Here is a 17,921-nt window from a genome sequence, read left to right as displayed (position 1 = left end):
ATGTTCCTCCACTTTCCTGGTAAATTGTTTTGATGGGACCAATTAAATCTTAGTGATTCAGTTTGGTATTACCTTCTTTTACCTGCTTTCCTGGTGATACAGCTTCAGTTCTATACCACCACAACCCCACAAATGCTCCTTTGCCTTCCCTATGACGTGGGGGTTTCATGTTCCTACAGTCATACCTGTGTTTCAGAGCTTTGTTAGTTTATTCTGCATGCATTTCGTAGCTCTCCTCCAACCCATCTGCACTTTTGATCTCTGCAGCTGTCCACTGCAGAGTTACAGTTTGGCTTTTGTGAGAAGTACTTGTTTTATACTTTAAGCTTTTTAGTATCTTACACTCCCTTGTACTTTAGGAAGCAATGTCATCATAACACCTCTCCGTTCACCTCTCCAAGTCACTTGCTAGTGACTTAGCCCATACTCTTCCGTTCTTTCTTTACTTTTTTTTAATAACTGAGGTGTCCTATTTAACCTCTTTTTATATCGGAACTGGAGCCCCTGGTGGTCTAGGGGGTAAAGGCGCCGCGCTGTCACCGCGCTGTCACCGCGGAGACCCGGGTTCGATTCCCGGTCAGGGCCACTCCCGGGCAGGTGGGGCTCGTAAGCCCTTAAAGGCAACCCACCTACGTCCTAAGGACCTCGCTGCCACCGTCCAAGCTCGCTTGGCCCCGGCAGATGAACCTTAGGATTAAAGGGTGGGCTCAGTTCCGCGCACACTGTGTCTCACCTAAAAAAATCCAATGCGCAGGCTGGAAGGTGGAAAGACCTTCCCCGGATCTTCGCTCGTGAAGACTGGCCATTATTATTATTATTATTATTATTATTATATCGGAACTATTCTTATATAACTAGTCTTGTTGCTTTTTTGAAATGGGAGGAATGGTGCTCATGCAGAATTCAAAACATGGATGCACTAGGTATTATATTGTGATATAACAACTTTTTTTTCCCTTTTGTGACCTTCCAAATAATTCCTATTATTCTGAATTTACTTTTGTTTGCTGCTCAGCACTGAGCTGATACCTTAACAAGTCATGCAGAAGATTTCACAATCACTGTTGTGAATGTCAGTTGCTGATTTAGAATGGACTATCTATCGCATGCTTTTGTGTGTGTGTGTACTTCTCTGTGTGTGTGTGCTTTGCATATTTCCTTTTCTCTCGGTTTATTTTGTATGTTGCGCAAATCAAATTTCCTCTGTCCTTTCATCATCCTGGCCACCTTTCCTCCTGGGATTTGTCCTAGCATTTAATATCCCAGTAATTCTGTAGCACTTGAGGATTTGATCACCGATTTCTTTTTTCTGATCACTTACGAGTATGTCACATAGCACAGGTATTTCAGTAGCAACATCTTCTAAATTGAGGTTTAACTGTTTATTTCTAGATACTTAATCAGCAGATTTGTGTGACCTTTTTAATAAAAAGGGACTAGGGGTAAATAAATATATGAAGAATTTCAGAAAATAAATACGTTAATTATCCTTAAGCTGATATTGTTGGGAATAACTTGAAATCTAAGTAAAGCACTGACAGAATGACGCTTGTTTGTTAATTATTAAATTCTCTTAGTTGTCCCTGAATTGCATATGATTAGGTGAGCTAATAATGTGTTTTACTCTTCTTTGTATAAAAGGGCTGAGGAGAGAAGTTAATAGTTGCTTACTCTTCATGTATGCCCAGTAAAGGTGCCATAGCCTTTATCTGTATCCTCCTTCGCAGGGCAGCTTTGTTAGGTTACTACTTGTCATTAAAAGAAAATCTCTGGTAAGTAAATTAGCGCAATGATAAGACACTTGGTCTACCCAGAAAAATAGAAATAAAATTAGAAAGGCATCAGCATTCATCATCACGTATTTGTGCATCACATTCATCATCAAGAGCAAGATGGAGTTTGTGTTGTAGTTTATCCCTGGAATAACCTGCAGTCAGGCACTAAAGCAAGTGTGTAGGAATAACGTTGAGATCACTCACTTAGCTATTAGTAACTTCATTTTTGCAATATCGGTCAATCAAGTTTAAACAGTTAACATTTCAGGGTAGGTTTGTTTTTAAAGTGCTTCTGTAAACAAATGTGTTAAAGGTACAAATATCTGGAAAATTGATTAAATACATAAATTTTTGATTCCTATTTGTTACTTAGAATAAAGATCAGCATTTCCTGTACTATCCAAGATAGACTTTTGAAAATTTTGGCTCTCGACATGCTATTGACGTTCAGAGATTTCAATATTTGTAGCTGAGTTTTATTTATTCCTTTTCCACAAAAAGAAATACTGAAGCCTAGTGTTCAAATTCTGGAATGCCACAGGTATATGTTCTTTTTTTCTCTTCCTTTCCCTTGTAAATCTTCATTTTCTCTCTCATTAAGATGCAAATGATCCAATAATCCACTGTGTTCCTTCCTCTTGAAATTTCAGCATAATCTACGTTTTCTCATGGATATTTTACATTTACTTCACTTATACCTCCCAGTTTGAAGTTTTCTCCTAGTGAAATTCTCGGCTTGTTCTAAAATCTCCCATTATCATGTTTTTCTAACCCTTTCCAAAGTAACTTGGGAAGTTGAGTATGACAAAACTGGGATATGGGAGAATGAAGGTTGTCTATGGCACCTGAAGTCAGCTTTTTAGTGCTTCTCTTCCCCTGCAAATTTGGCTTCTCATAGCACCAAGTAACTCAGGTTCACTTACTGACCTGCTAGGAAATCTTTCCTTACCTTTTATTATATGCCTTGGAGTCTTTTCTCTATGCTTCTGAATTGCTGTCTTTAACAAATGTATCTTCTTTGTGAGTTACTTCACGGATGTTGATTTTTTTGTGGCAGTTAGTTGTTCATTAGTACTTTTGTGAGAGAAATACCTGCTTTGACCTTCAAAATTTTACTTCTCATCTGTCTTTTTTTTTTTTTTTAATTAAACAAGCATTTATTTCTCCATCTGGCTGTCTTGTATGCAGGTATTTAATAGAGTATAGCTTACATAAATTATGAAAGAAAGCTAAAAATAAGGAAATCTTACAGATGAACAGCATGATATCCTCCAGCTAAAGGAAATATCCTGGTCAGCTCCTGCTCCAGGGTGCACAGCTATTGGTACTGGCATTAGGCTGGCTGTTGCTCTGGAAGAAGTGACATGTTGGTAACATTGAGAAAAGTGACTTATTTTTAGGGAAGTAAATAGCAGAATGTGGGCAGAAGTTTTAAAAATAACAGTTTATTTTAAATGAAATATTTAACTCAGTTCAACTGGTAGCACTAACCCAGAGCCTCTAGAAAGCCTTAATGTGAAAAGTGACCTAGAGAGCTGCCTTGGACAGGGCGCTGGCAAAGATATAAAGAAATACTAGGCTGAGTTAATAGGTTTTTCCATTTTTGCATGTATTATGCTATCAGCAACTTTCTAGCTGGTATTATGGCCCTGTATGTCTCTCTAATAGTATCTTCTTTAATAATATATGACATAGAAATGGATTCCTGTGTTGCCAAATAACTGCAAACTGAGCAGAAGTGTTTTAATTTCATTCTGTTCTTTAGACTCTTTCCAACTTCCTTTTGCTTCCCTTCCATATTCATTATGTCTTTTTATACACCTGTAACCATTTTCATTCCTTCATCTTAGGAACAGACTATTTCCACAAAGTACTTTCCTGTGGCACTACTGAAAAGTTCATGTGAACCATGACTAGAAAGGGAGAGAGATCTGGGATAATAGGGGCATCACTCTTCCTGGTTTTCAGTCTAACTTTCAGGGTTTATTGAGCACCAAATGTCCCAGAATACCTCCAAAACTAATACAAGGACATTATCCTGTGTTTCAATGGGTCTGTGGCATATTTGTACCATAATAGTGATGTTTGCTTTATACTGCACCATAAACAAGAAAAGCAGGAGCAGAGAACGGAGAAAACCAAGATACACAACACATGTTCACAGTGCTGTGGCCCAAAAGGTTTGTCAGACATTCTAATATGAATTCAACAAAATAATGCAAGAAGTTATGACTTATGCAGAAACATCATCAAGATAGGTTGCATAACCTCTCTTGGTTTGACTCAGTGTCAAGGGGTCATTCTATTCATGTTTTTAGATCTTTAGAAATACAAGGAGGGAATTAGTCACCTAGAGGGGTTGTCATCTGATATACAGCTAAATCATGAGCGTGGCCTTTTCATCTAAAAACAATAGCCAAATGGAAAATGGATGAAATATGATAGTTCGATTGGAATGTGCAGGATAGGTTATCAGGCTGATTTTGGCATCAAGTGTCTTGTTAAGCCCCAGACCTGGTTAAATTATGTTTATTTAAATATGACAATAAGGTCTGGCTTAGATCTGGGATAAATAGAGCTGAATTTGTACAGCCAAGCAGAGGTGCACAGCCTAGTTCTAGTTATAAAAGACTGTTGGTTAATGAGAAAAGTGAATATATCAGTACATAAAGAAAGGATCCAGAGGCATGTGTGAGAGACGACAGTTCTCTGCAGTTATTGACACAACAGTTAGCAAATTCGGAAATATAAAAGGAAACATTAAATTATAGCAAGTTGTGTCCTACCACTTCATGCTTTTGCCTTGATGGGAAATAACTATTCTGCTTTTAAAAGCAGATGCCATTTCCCCATGTCAAGCTCCCACTGAAGTAACTCTGTGCAGTCATGTAGTAACTACCAAGTGACTGATCAGAGCCCAGCCAAGCTGGTGAGGAAACCAATTCCACCAGGCCAACTAGGAATGATGCAGGACAGGACATCCTGCAACCAAGTGAGGAAATGGTGGAACAAGTTGATAACCAGAGTGTGCAGGGCAGTGTGGGCAAGAGAAATCTATTAACAGAAGAAAGTTGAAGCAGGGTCATTCCTGGTGTGTTCACACAAATATAGGCCAGTATGGTGGGGGCAGATGTCTTACTTTCTCTAGGAAATCAGCATCTCAAGTGCCTGTGGACCAGTGCAGACAGCCTGGGGAACAAGCAGGGGGGAATCAGACATTTGTGTGCAGTTACAAGACTATGATCTCACCAGGATCACAGAGATCTGGTGGGATAGCTCACACAACTGGAGTGCTGCACTGGATGGATACAGGCTCTTTAGGAAGGACAGCCCAGGACAGTGATGGGGAAAAGCTGTCCTTTGTGTGTGAGAACAGCAGAATGCATGAGTTCAGTGTCAGGGTGGATGAGGAGCCAGCTGAGAGCCTACAGGTCATGAATGGTGGACAGACCAACATGGTCAATGTAATGGTAACTGTTTGCCCTAGACCACCAGATCAGGAAAAACTACATGGGATCTTCCGACAAACAGTCCAGAAAATTCCTGGATTATCATTTCACAAATGCTAGTAAGTACTCTTGCCAGTCTCCTCATCCCATCAAAATTTAAGGAGTCTTTCAGTATACACCCCTGAAAAGAACCACTAAGTTGATTGAGGATTGGAGGATTTATCAGGTCCTGAAGAGGCTTTGAGGCTTGACTCTCATTTTGAATGCACTGACCATACACATCAGTGCAGTCTGCAGGATTTCAAGGGAGAGAGGGGGCAAATGGCAGTAGGCTCAGGGCTCTTGTTATCCAGTCGTATACTGTGTTTTTAATTGCGGAGCTGTGCATCCCCAGCTTTGATCAGAGCAGCATTCAGAACAAAAGACATGACCGTATTGACAATGCAGCTCTCAGAGATCAGTCTTGAAAATTAAAAATATAATTAGCTCTCCTGAGATGCTGTGCAGCTAATATGATTTCAGCCTGCACACTGAAACCATCAACAACAGGCAAGTACAGCATCCTGCAGACTTCCCTCAGCCTGCTCATGTTTACAGCAGGAGTGGGGTTAGCCCATCTTTCGGATGCACAAGGTATCTCAAGGCAAAATCTCTCCTATTTCCTTTTTTCCCCTGGACTTATACTGAACTTTGACTACTTTGAGCCAAACCTGGAACAGGTTCACCAGATACCAGCTCAGTACAAGTTGCTCCTTGGCATTCACACTTAGTCCAGAAGGTGTTTATCCCACCACTAAATTTATCTGTAGTGCAATGTAAATTGCCTGAAGTGCAAAAAATGAAACATATACACAATAAAACAAAAACAAACATAGCTTTGGTTTTCATCCACAGGTTGAACAGCTATAATAGGATCTGTGGGACCACTTTGTCTCATTATTTTAAGCAATCCTTTCTAAAGGCCTAACTTCAGACATTTATAACCTACACTTGGGGTTCTTGTCCTGAAGTAAAGTGGGTCAGATACAGTATATTGCTTCTATTTCCAAGAAAAGCACTTATATTTTACTTTGAACATTTCCATCTCATCTTTAGTACTAAACCTTCATCTAGGCCAGTTCCTCTGTAATGTGTTTCCTTACACAGCATTGGCTCTGCTGTGCTGAGCATTTGACATACCTTACAGAGCCTGTGAGCTATTTTTGCAGTTCACACACATTTGAGCTGCATTAATAATGGTTCATCCTTTACCTCCAGGCATGCGTGCCCAAGAAAGCATACCGTGTTGCTATTTTAATACAGAGGTCTTGCCCTTATCTGAGTGAGTAATGCATTAATACAGCACTTTGGCTGCTGGTACTATTCCTTTTACTGGTTTTTAGATACGTTTTGCATGCAGTTTATTCCATTTGTTCCATGTTAACAGGGTACATATAAGCGCTGAAAGAACAGGAATTGCCAATATGTGTATGAGCATAGAGTTAGTGTGTAGTTAATCTGCATATATGTAGCAGTTAACTTTAATACACATACAGTGATTTTAAAGAATCATATTATTCCTTTCCCAGCCTAGTAATTTGTCTCTGTACATACACACATACACCAAACTGAATGCTATAGGAAAAAACCATGTATTCATAAGGAAGAAATATAAGCATCATAGTATAATGTTTACACCAGAATTATTGTGTATCTGGATTCAGATCCTTCTGTTGAGCTGTTTCAGCATTGCATAAACGCTACAGTTGGGGGCTATCTCCAGTATTGTGACAGCTGATACCTTTTTCCTGTTTGGACTGTTAAAACTCCATTTTCTTATTTTGTTTTTCTTCACATTTTTTGTTCCATGTGGGATTGACATGAAAACCCAAGTTGGGGGTTATTTCAGCAAAGGGTCTGTAAAATTTAGCACACCCCCCATCCCTCTTTTTTAAGGCACCTCCAAGTCCACAGACTCCAGTTTTTAATTTTTTTTTTCCACTTGGACATGAATCTCAAATGGTGATTCTGGCCTCCCAGATGATTTCAGTCATTATTCCCCTGCTTCCATGCTTGTGAGATGCCCCTGAGAGTAATGCAATTTGAGACCCCAAAAAAGAAAGTACCATGATGAGATTAACTCTCACTTTGATAGTGGTAGAGTTGGGGAAGGCAGAACAATTTGAATGAGCCAGTCTCTTTTGGACAGAAGTATGCTGAGGGCAAAAGCGTGTCCGGAGCCCCAGCGCAGGGTTCCTCGGCAGCCCCTGGCGCATCCCTGTGTGTTGCCTGGATCCGTTGAATTCCCATGAAACTCCCAGCGTCCGCGAGGAAAACGTGTCGCACAGCAGGAGAGGGCGCCAGTCAACAAGGAGCAAGTGCTGGCTCGGCGGTGAGTCCTGGAGCACAGATCTGCCTCCGAAGGGGAAGGTGACCGGCAAGAGGGCACTATATGACGATCCTCCCTCAAGGGGAAGGAAGCACTTTACGTCTGAAAATGCTTGTTGGTCGAAAGGAACGACAGAATTCAGAGGGTCTGCAAACAACCAGAGAGTTTTATTAGTAAATTACAAACTTCGCATGGAAATTGGTATGTTAGTCCCTGACCTACTATATAGGCACATGCCAGTGGGTTTTGGATAAAGCAGTAGGGTGGAAGGGAAAAGAGAAATCAAAGAGGCTAATTAAAAGGGGAGAGATGAATTAAGGAAAGGAGAAGAGAAAAAGAGAGGAAAAGAAAAAGAGAGATAAAAAGGATCACTAGCCCTCACTCCAGTGTTGATCTAGTTGATGAGATGCCAATCCTGGTTTCAGCGCTGACCCAGCTGAGGGGATGCAAATCCTGCTTTCAGTGTTGATTCTGATGCTAAATGGCAGTCCAGCTGATGAGATGTTCAGGTTCTGGGGGCACGCCCCAGGCTGGGGGGGTACCTTTTTATGGACAGCAACCTTTTTATGGTTTCTCACTTTCTATGCTAATTAGTTATCATGCACAGTCCGTTCATTTAGGCCTTTTTGGAAATGGGTCAGAGGGCTTCAGGGGTCTCTGATGGTCCTAATCCCACCTTATAGTCCATGTCCTCTTCCTGCCAATCATTCTGGCACTTGCGTTGTACTGTGTTGTGGTTCTTTCTAATGGAAGAGTGCTGCCTAATATCCACCTGGCTCCCCTTCTCTGGCCACAACTTGTTCTTTCTCCTGGTGTGTTAATATCAGTAGTCCTTGGATATTACCAACAATTCTTGTCTGTTATTACTAACAATCCTTGGTTTGCTCCACAGCCATCTAGTTATCAGTGTTTGAGACATACACATTAGCCCCTTACCTTCTGGTAACTGAGAGCTCGAAAGGATCTCACTTTGGACCACTGTTTATAGGATCATTAGAGAGTGAAATTTAGCCACAGTAAGTTTTCATACTGGCCACAATTTGAGTCAGTATCTTTCCTTGAAGGTTTAGCAACAGAAATATTATTCCACTTGGGTTGTTATTCAGGCAAGAAAAATAAATTTCCAAGGCTGTTCCTTAAAATAGAGGTGCTCATTAGAAAACACTAGTTCCTGGGAACGGGCATTGTTTCTGATAAGCTAAAGAGAGGCTTAGTCGAGGTGCAGTTCGTCATGGCCGGGGCCTAATAAGCATTTCTCAGATCACAGTGTGGCCTGAGGTGGGGGAGACGGTGTGGGGGGGATGCGATTAAAGTCAGCTTCTCGGGACCTCTGGGCACTGGGGAAGCGGCTAGCACCGTGTACCGGGAAGCGAGGGTTGGAGGGAGACACGCTGCTCCTCCCGCCGAGCCCCAGCTGCTTCTAACAGGGAGGAAGGAAAAAAAGGATTTGGGAAAAAACGCTTTCCCTTCGTGCTCTACAGGGCTGGCGCTGCCCTGGGACGGAGCGCAGAGCAGCAGCTCCTTGAACACTGCGCCATCGCCCTTTGTTTCTCAGGGCGTGGAAATAGTAGCGGGACGATCAGATAAATGAATGCTGATTGTGAAACAAAATCAATTAACTCAGGTTTGAACAAACCCGAGAAAAGCCAGCCGCGAAGTGCACTGAGCAGTGTTTTACTCCCGGTGTTGCCGTGGGGAGGCGGCACCTCCAGGCGCGGAGCCCGGCCCCGTTCCCGGCGCCGGGAGCTCTCCGAGGTGCTGCAGCGGGTCCCGTCGGCTTCTTCCCTGCTGTCCGCTCGCACTGGGAACACGGCGTTCCCCAGGGCGGGAGCACTGCGGTCCTGTGCTCCGCACTCCTGTCACAGCTTTGTTTCTCCAGATGGCCCAACCGAAGCCAGCGCCGCTCCCGCTGCTTCCTCTGCCCTGAGGAAATGGAGATGATGACACTACGCCTCTGTAAGCTCCCTGGAGACCGGTGTCTGGGAAGCAGGTTTCCAGGTTGCAGGAATGGCTCCCAGCAAAGGAAGAAACCTCAGTTTGCAGGGCACGAGTTGGACATGCTTCCTGAAAAGCAGCAGAGCAGAGAGCAATGAACCTTTTATCTTAGTCCACCAAAACACTGCAAACAAGGACAGCTGTGAGTGCTGGTCCCTAGACTACACAAGATCATAGAACCATAGAATAGTTTTGGTTGGAAGGGACCTTAAAGGCCATCTAGTTCCAACGCCTCTGCCATAGTCAGGGACACCTTTCACTACACCCAGTTGCTCAGAACCCCATCCAGCCTGGCCTTGAACACCTTCAGGAACCAGGCATCCACAGCTTCTCTGGGCAACCTGTTCCAGTGCCTCACCACCTTCACAACAAAGAACTTCCTTCTAATACCTAATCTAAACCTACGTTCTTTTAGTTTGAATCCATTCCCCCTTGTCCAGCCACTCACTACACGCTCTTGTAAAAAGTCCATCTCCATCTTCCTTGTTGGGTTCCTTCAGGTCATCTGTTTAATATATATATACATAAATACACATATATATATGTGTGTGTGTGTGTGTGTGTGTGTGTGTGTATAATTCTCTGCTATACTAAATTATATTTCTGTAGGGGTCTTTTTTTTCTTTTTTTTCTTTTCTTTTTTTTTTTTCTTTTTTTCCTTCTTATTCTGTGTTGTACATGACACTTTATTTTTTTCTGGTATCAAAATATTTTGAACAACATGTAAGTTACAGATACACTATATACTGAACTCTTATCATTTTCAATCATATGGTGGCCTGGACATAATAACTGGTTCAAAGCATATTTTGGAATATTTACACATGCTGCAGAATATGGTTCAGTCTTAACAAGTGTGCCAGTTCTCTCAAGCTTCTTTTCAGTCTTTCTGAGCACACCTACTTGGGACCAACTTTTGCTTTTTCTGCATTTGTTTACAACTGTACAAAGTGAGTGCCACAAAACCAGTGTGACAGCATTGTATGCCTGCCTTGGATTCCCTTTGCACCAATCTCATTGATTGCAAAACCAAAGAATATTGGACTCACATTAGCCAGCAACCTAGCTGTGGGAAAGGGAAGTGAATCAAAATAATGAAAATGCACCTCATGCATTTTGAGAACTATTTACATTCTGAAAATCAATCTTAAATGTTTCCTATGAAGCCAGGCTGAGCGAGCAGGGGCTGTTCAGCCTGGAGAAGAGAAGTGTCTGGGGATACCTTATAGCACCTTCCAGGATCTGAAGGGAGCTGACCAGAGAGCTGGGGAGGGACTTTGTACAAGTGCATGTAGTGAAAGGACAAGGCATAATGGCTTCAAACTGAAAAGGGGCAGGTTTAAATTAGATATTAGGAAGAAATTGTTTACTATGAAGGTGGTGAGCCACTGGAACCCATTACCCAGAGAAAGTGTGGATACTCCATCCCTGGAAGTGTTCAAGGCCAGACTGGATGGGGCTCCGAGCAACCTGGTCTTAGTGGAAGGTGTTCCTGCCCATGGCAGGGGTGCTGAAACTAGATGATCTTCAAGGTCCCTTTCAAGCTAAGCCATTTTATGATTCTATGATTTCTTCATTAAGCTTTTAATTTCTTCAATATTATTCTTCTTTGCTTAAGAATATTTTTTCCCTTTATTACAAGCTATTACTAACTTGGCTCAGTATAAGCTGGAGGAATGTCTGAAATATGGTCAACTGTATTGTATGTCCTTTCTGTGCAAAGCATTTATAAGGGTTGTTCTACACACAGTTTTCCATCAACTCCCAGCCTTATGAATTCTTTCTGTTGAAACCATTATCATGGAATAAAAATTTATTGTCCCAATTTAGCTTACTGTATTTTGAATGTGTCTTTATAACCATACAAACTTGGTGTTATTCTGGTAAAGTAATAACACTGATATATTTTTCCTGAACTAACTTGCATTATGAAGAATAATGAATATATGAATAAGCTGTTATAATAAATTCTTAATCTTGAGTATATTAGAAAAAAACCATTATTTTTCTTTATTTAGTTTCACTGTTTTTGCTAGGGTTAATATAGAATGGGGTTGGTATTTTTAAGTTTTTCAGTAGTTTTCAGGCAAATCACAGATCACCTCCTGCTACAAAATTAGTATAAATTTCAGTTTGCAACATATCAATGTGATTATTCTACTCACTGTAATTTTATTTACATGTTATTATTCAAAAGTAACCTGGAAACCCTTGGTGTGCCTGATGCTAATTATTTTGCATTGGATGGAAAATTTCCACTGGAAATAAGAAGAAAGAACTGTATAGCTGTGAATGAGCTTTGATCAGCAATTGAAAAATGAAGATACCCACATTTCCAAATTTTTGATCTTTTTTCCCCCATTGCCTTGACAGGTAACAGTTTACACTTCCTTCATCCTGCCCCCCTCTACCATGCACCCCTTGAATGTGCAATTCATCATATTTTTTTCCATCTTCAGGTTAAATCTGTGGGTTATGGGTAACTATAGGAGGAGTGTACTGTTTAGCCAAGCCCCTTCTGCTCTATAAGGTATAGGAAACTCTGGCTCCTTTAAGAAATTACAGATGAATCATACATGCATTGACACATGTTCGCATATTAATGGTCACGTCCTATATCGGTCTACAGAGATCAGCATCTCTGTGAAGAAGATCCATAAATTATTTCACTTATTTTCTTAAGTTGAGTGATGCCAAGCACACTTTCTCTGTCAGTTGAGAAAAAGCAAGTCCTGGCTTTTTGACCTTTTTTTTAAACCTTTTTTAAAATGTCATGATGAGTGACAGATACCTTCCATGTATCTCAGCACATTGTCTGCATCATGCTCATTTTGATCCTATGCATGTCAACAAGGGCAAAGCATCACAGCACAAAGATTTGATTTAAGACCAAGAGAATCTATTATATTGTTTTGGTTTGGTTTGGGTTTTTTGTTTTGTTGTTATTTGTTCTGTTTTGTTTTGTTTTGTTTTGTTTAACACAAGCAGAGTTAGAGAAGCAGAACTTGCATGCGATTATTCTCATCTTGCAGCCTAACACCACCATTGCTGGAAGGAGGCCACAGGCTTATGACTAATATAATTATATATAACATAATAACATAAGGTGTAGAGAAATACAGGCCTGGTATGACAGCAGGGTCCCCTGAGAGTTGGCTCACAGGAGGCATAGGATGATAAAAAAAGGGGGACAGCCTTGGCAGTGGAGAACTTAGGGCTATAAAGAGCTCTCCAGTAGTCAGCTAAAGCAGTGCAGACTTGAGAATTGGACAAATATAGCTTAGGGATTACACAAAGAAAAAGTATGTAACATACATAAGTGGCATCACAGATAATACAACTGGATTAAAGTGGAGCTGTAGACAAATGAAGAAAGAGTAAGGTGTAAAGGGATTTTAAAACTCAAATAAAGTAGCCCCATGTTAGTTCTTTGATTTTCTCAACAAAGGACTTACTGGGAACACATGGATGACCAGCCACAGCACCAAAACCCACTGCTTGACAAAGGCTGGCAGTGTTGACTCTAAAGAGGCAGTGGGAGGGTAAGCACAACATCAAAAAAAGGACAGACATGAAGAGTGTGTCTACAAAAAAATGAACTGCATTATTATTCCTATTTTTCTTTTGTTTAAGTAGTAGTAGCATTCTTTAATTTCTTCTTTCTTCTTTTCTGTATTAATTAGCTCTCACCTAATAGTTCTTTGATTAGTCTGAGAAAGGTGTGCTCCCTTTTTTTTTCCCCCCAGAACCAAACTCTGTGTATAACATTAGTGAATTGGAACAGAGAATGCATCTTTTGGAAATCTGGGCTTAACAATCTTTCCAAGGTCCCAGACGGTATCTGGCACAGTCAGAAATAGCACAAAGATATCCTGTCCCCCAGTCTGGCACATTAACTACAGGACCATCCTTCCTGCCTTTGCTTTATTTATTACATTGAAATAATTATTTTGCATACTGAGCTCTTTGAAAGTACATTGCTATAAATACTAGAAAAGTCATCACATTGTAATTTGAAAAATACCAACTCCTTTTTTTTTTTTTTTGGTACATCATTCAAACCATGGAGCCATTATGACAGACCCCAGGGAATAATACTGCCCTGACTCACGGCCTGATAATACACAATTTAGTGCACATCAGCGCTATGACAAAGACAGGCATTGCATTACACAATGACAAAGGTGAGTCCTGCACAGCAGAACAATTGGTTTCTTTTCTCAAAGCTCAGGGCTTACCTGCAGCTTGTCAGCTGTTACTAATGAATGTGAGCTTTCAGAAACACAACCAACATGAGTTCTGGACTGCACACTTAAGTTTTCCTGTGGGCCCCACTCTTAAGCCTGCTGAGCAGGACCCAGGTTCTTTCTCAGGTACCAAGATTATCCTGCATGCTTGGTTTCCTTAGACATTTTTGCAGTCCACCTTCTCCCCTCAGCTTCCCGTTAGACTGCAGTGTACGATTATATCAGCTTGTGACTTGAGACAGACGTTGCAGGCAGGCCCTCTGAGACTCTCAGTCTATGCAGGGGCAAAGATGTGTTTTCTTTCTTCCATGCCATTACGATTTAGAGAAATGCCTGGTCATTAATGCCGAGGGAGCTTCCTTCCACAGGGATACATCTCAGGCTTGTCAAGATAAGTGTGGGTTGGGTAATTAAATCTCTTCAAAGTAGTTAAGTTTACGAGTGAGTAGCCCTGTGTAAATGCAAGGCAGATGGTGTGCTATCTAGAGCACTCTTCGAGAACACTGAGTGTGCAGAGGTGAAAGCAAGTGCAGTGCATGTGAAGGAATGAGTGCACTTAGCTGCTATGGGCTCACAGGCTGACAGGGCTGACAGCTTTTAGTGTCCTGTAAATGCAGTGCACCTCATGGCTAATTTCTGATTGAAACAGTAAATATGAAACCAGGAGTTGCCATTCTTTTTTGGTCCTTTTTTTGGAGCATTCTTTGGTTTTGATCTGGCAGCTTGAACCCAAAGTGAACTTCACTTTAATTTGTCTACTAGCTAAGAACATATGTGAACTGATATTCTGTTATCCAGGCAATTCCTACTGGTGCAAACACACTGACTGTAACAGAAAATAATTCATGGAGAAGAGAAAGAGTAAGCTGATGGAGAAAATTATGTTCATGATAATAACCATGTCATGGACTTTAAACTGGAAAGGCATGCAGAACATCAGCATTCAGCATTGCCCTTACTGGATGGTTTCATTCACAACAGCTCTTGTGCCAGCCTTCTTCCAAAGTGAAAAAATCCACAAGTAGTTTCTCATAGGTAAGAAGTGTCTGTCTGCAGCAGTCCAGCCCCAAAGCAAATATCTCCAGGTGGGCTATGATGCACTCAAAGCAGTCAGTGTAAAATGCCACATTTCTAGACTACTTCGTATTTATGAAGCACAAAGTGACCTGACAACAAGAATTCTATTTGCAACATTGTGTGAAGTTGTAGCTGGAAAGTATCAGTTTCCACATTATGGAAAGTATCAGTTTCCATATTAGGTCTATGAGGACATCAAAGTACAGTGAGATTCAGTGGTTTAGAATTATTTATGACCTTAGAAATACCACCCACATTCCCATTCCCTATCGTGTATGCTAGCCAAATCTGTATGGTAGATTGGTTTAGATACAGATTCAGGGCCATTTTTCACATCTTCAAGGTACCGAGAATCATTTCTTGTGCAGTAGGTCTTCCCAAAACTCAGTATATTCTTCTCATGGAAACTTCTGCCTCATTTAAACCATCCTACCTTGAAGCTCACTTGATAGAGAAGGTAACACCTTAACACATGGCAATCACTGCTAGCTATGCCTGATTAAGACCAACATCTGCAACGATTGAGAGGCATCTTTTTAGTTATTTTTTTCCCTATTCAATTATATTTCCTCTTTGCCCATCCTTGGTAGGTAAATTCTAATGGTTGCAAATGTTTTGCAGAGAAAGCTGACACGCTGTAAGAGTTAAGTGCTATATTGATTAATATTTCCTCTATTTCTTTTTTTTTTTACTTTTGATTTACCAGACATTTTGAGGAGGAACGATATCTTTTGTGATGAGCCTGGCGGCATGCCACAGCGATGAAAGATGCCCTTGTAACTGGAACAAAGAACGCCGGCTAAGAATCCTGATCCCAGCGGGGGCTTCGCTGGGATCCTTTATGCGTCTAGTAAAATCCTAGTTCCAGACAGACACCTCAAAGGGAACCCACAAACCCCAGGGCCCTGAGTTTAGCGTGCCGTACGCCATGGCTCACACTGGGCGCACGGAGGCTCCCCGGGAGGGCACCCCCGGCCCGGCGGGGAGCGGGGAGCGGGGCCCGGCCCGGGCCCAGCGCCTCGCCCGCCCCCGCAGCCCGGGCGCGGCGGTGCCGGCGGCCGCAGCGCGGCGTCTGCGTGCGGGGGGGCCCATGGCCAGCCCGCCAAGGCCGGACACACCATGCCGAACAGGGCCGGCCTGGACACCGCGCTGAAGATGTCCCTGCGGCGGAAATCTTCCAAGATCCACTCCTCGGCCGGTGAGGAACGAGCGAGGCGAGGCGGGCGGGAGCGGCGCGGGCAGGAGGCGCCGCGCCGGAGGATGGGAGGCGCGCCGGGGAAAGGAAGGCAGCCGGCGCCTCCATGGCGCGGCCGCCCGGCCCCGCCGCCGCCGCCCCCTCGCCGGGGCCTTTGGGAATCCCGCAGTGCCGCCCCCGCCCTCGGGGTCTCCGCTCGGGATGGAGGTGCTCGCAGGCCAGCGCTGCCCGCCCGCCGCCCCCGCCCCAAGGGCACCGCGCACCCGGCCCCCGCCTCCAGACCCCGGCCCGGCACTGCACCCCGCGGGGCCACCCGAGCCACTGCATCACCTTCCATCGGCCTGTCCGTCCGTCCATCCATCCATCCATCCATCCATCCATCCATCCGTCCATCCATCCATCCATCCATCCGTCCATCCATCTATCCATCCATCCCTCCCATCGGGACCCCCAGGGCCCTCCTGGCACCCACACCCCACGGGGGAACAGCCCGGAGGGGGCAATGTGCCGTCCTTCTTTCTCTTGGTTCTGATAGTTTTTGACAGGGAAATTTCTGGGTGGGCATCTGCTCAGAGGGCAGTATGGCTGGTGGAGGGGAGGCAGGGGTGCCCCATATCCCCACCAGGCTGGTCAGGGACCTCTGTCCTGTGCTCTGGAGTGGGGAGAGCATCAGGCACTGCAGTGAGCCTGCAGAGAGATAAATGATAAGGTTTCTCAAGAGGTTCATGTAGGAAAATGTTTTTCAACTAGCTCATAAGAAAACAGACAGAAATGGAATACTTTGAAGATAGAATTCTGGTCCCGAAGGACTTTGACTTACTTCTGTAGGACTAAGGTGCATTCAGAATTTAGTTGTGGTACGTTGTACTTAGGGGTAGATGAAGTATTGGTGACCTTGTCAGTGACTTACAGACACCAGTTTCCCTGCAAAATATTTAGGTACTTAGTGCAACCTCTGCGGTGAGTAAGGGTGCAGTATAATGCTGCTTTAGCATTTTTTGTTTCAATAAGGAATGTGCTTTTGAAGCACATTTCCTGATCAGCTCTACTTTGGGTTAAATCTCAGAGCACCTTGGAGAGCATTTGCTGGATGGCTTTTGGATGACGCTGTACTTGAAGATGTCCTCCAGCCACTTGTGACTATTCAGCTCATGGAAGCAGGCTAGAGCTAGCTTGAAGGAGAAGCCACCTCCCCTTTGGCTCCTCTGCACAACCTGGTCACTCCAGTAATATTTCCCAGTTTGGCCTCACTGCTTGGTAATAAGGACAGAACTTCAAGGACTTTTCCATAGCTGCTGAAGTAAGTGGGATGCTAAGGAAAGAGGTGTGTAATCACAGCTCATAGGAAATGGTAAGGTTTCAGAGTAGGATTTAGCACATTACCAGCTTTACTTATCTTCAGCCTAAGCCATTCAGATGAAACAGTTGCAGTTAAGCAGATTCCACTTTCCAGTATTTGGGGTTGTGTCCACTTCTGCAGTCCAATCTGAAACCCCGTCCTGTTACAGGGAGGCTCCTTTCCCAGAACTGGAATTTGGCAGATCTGTTTGTGACCTCAAATTTGGAATCCAAACCGAGGTGCCCTTCAGATATTGGATGCTTGGCACTTGGAGAATGTTTAGCTGGAATGTGGGATACATAAGGAATTTAAGCTTTAACTTTCGTAAATCACAGAATCAGACTGACAGAATGGGCCAGGTTGGAAGGGACCACAGTTGGTCATCTGGTCCAACCTCCCGGCTCAAGCAGGGCCATCCTAGAGCACATGGCATAGGATTGTGTCCAGATGGTTCCTAAATACTTTCAGTGGGGGAG

General features: G+C 43.0%; 2 protein-coding genes across 3 annotated transcripts in view; one reads left to right on the top strand and one right to left on the bottom strand.

Annotated features, from left to right (window-relative positions):
- Nucleotides 1-6,445: 6,445 nt before the first annotated feature.
- LOC126648725 (uncharacterized) lies at nucleotides 6,446-16,032 on the bottom strand. The gene is made up of 3 exons (XM_050332146.1): nucleotides 15,837-16,032; nucleotides 9,229-9,393; nucleotides 6,446-7,739 (listed from the first exon to the last, which is right to left on the bottom strand). The coding sequence occupies exons 1-3, from the start codon at nucleotides 16,030-16,032 to the stop codon at nucleotides 7,219-7,221; spliced, it is 882 nt and encodes a 293-aa protein (XP_050188103.1). The 3' UTR covers nucleotides 6,446-7,218.
- ATP8A2 (ATPase phospholipid transporting 8A2) overlaps nucleotides 15,978-17,921 on the top strand; it is a 318,028-nt gene continuing 316,084 nt past the window's right edge. The window contains exon 1 of one of the 2 annotated variants that reach the window (XM_050334134.1): nucleotides 15,978-16,109. In XM_050334134.1, the coding sequence (XP_050190091.1) occupies nucleotides 16,031-16,109 (79 nt within the window). In that variant the 5' untranslated portion in view covers nucleotides 15,978-16,030. The remainder of the gene's footprint in view (nucleotides 16,110-17,921) is intronic. The other variant, XM_050334135.1, reaches the window with a different exon arrangement.

The sequence above is a fragment of the Myiozetetes cayanensis genome, unplaced genomic scaffold (assembly GCF_022539395.1).
Source record: "Myiozetetes cayanensis isolate MyiCay16 unplaced genomic scaffold, myiCay2020 scf5-8, whole genome shotgun sequence".
Taxonomy (NCBI): Eukaryota; Metazoa; Chordata; class Aves; order Passeriformes; family Tyrannidae; genus Myiozetetes; species Myiozetetes cayanensis.
This window is presented reverse-complemented; position numbering and strand designations above follow the sequence as displayed.

Bases quoted from the DNA above. Each gene is read 5' to 3' on its own strand.
- LOC126648725 (XM_050332146.1), bottom strand. From the start codon at position 16,032: ATGGTGTGTCCGGCCTTGGCGGGCTGGCCATGGGCCCCCCCGCACGCA. The intron at 9,394-15,836 runs GTACGGCACGCT...CCGTGTTCCCAG, and splicing joins CGCCCAGTGTGAGCCATGGC to TGCGAGCGGACAGCAGGGAA. The intron at 7,740-9,228 runs GTTTGTTCAAAC...GGTTGTTTGCAG, and splicing joins TCGCGGCTGGCTTTTCTCGG to ACCCTCTGAATTCTGTCGTT.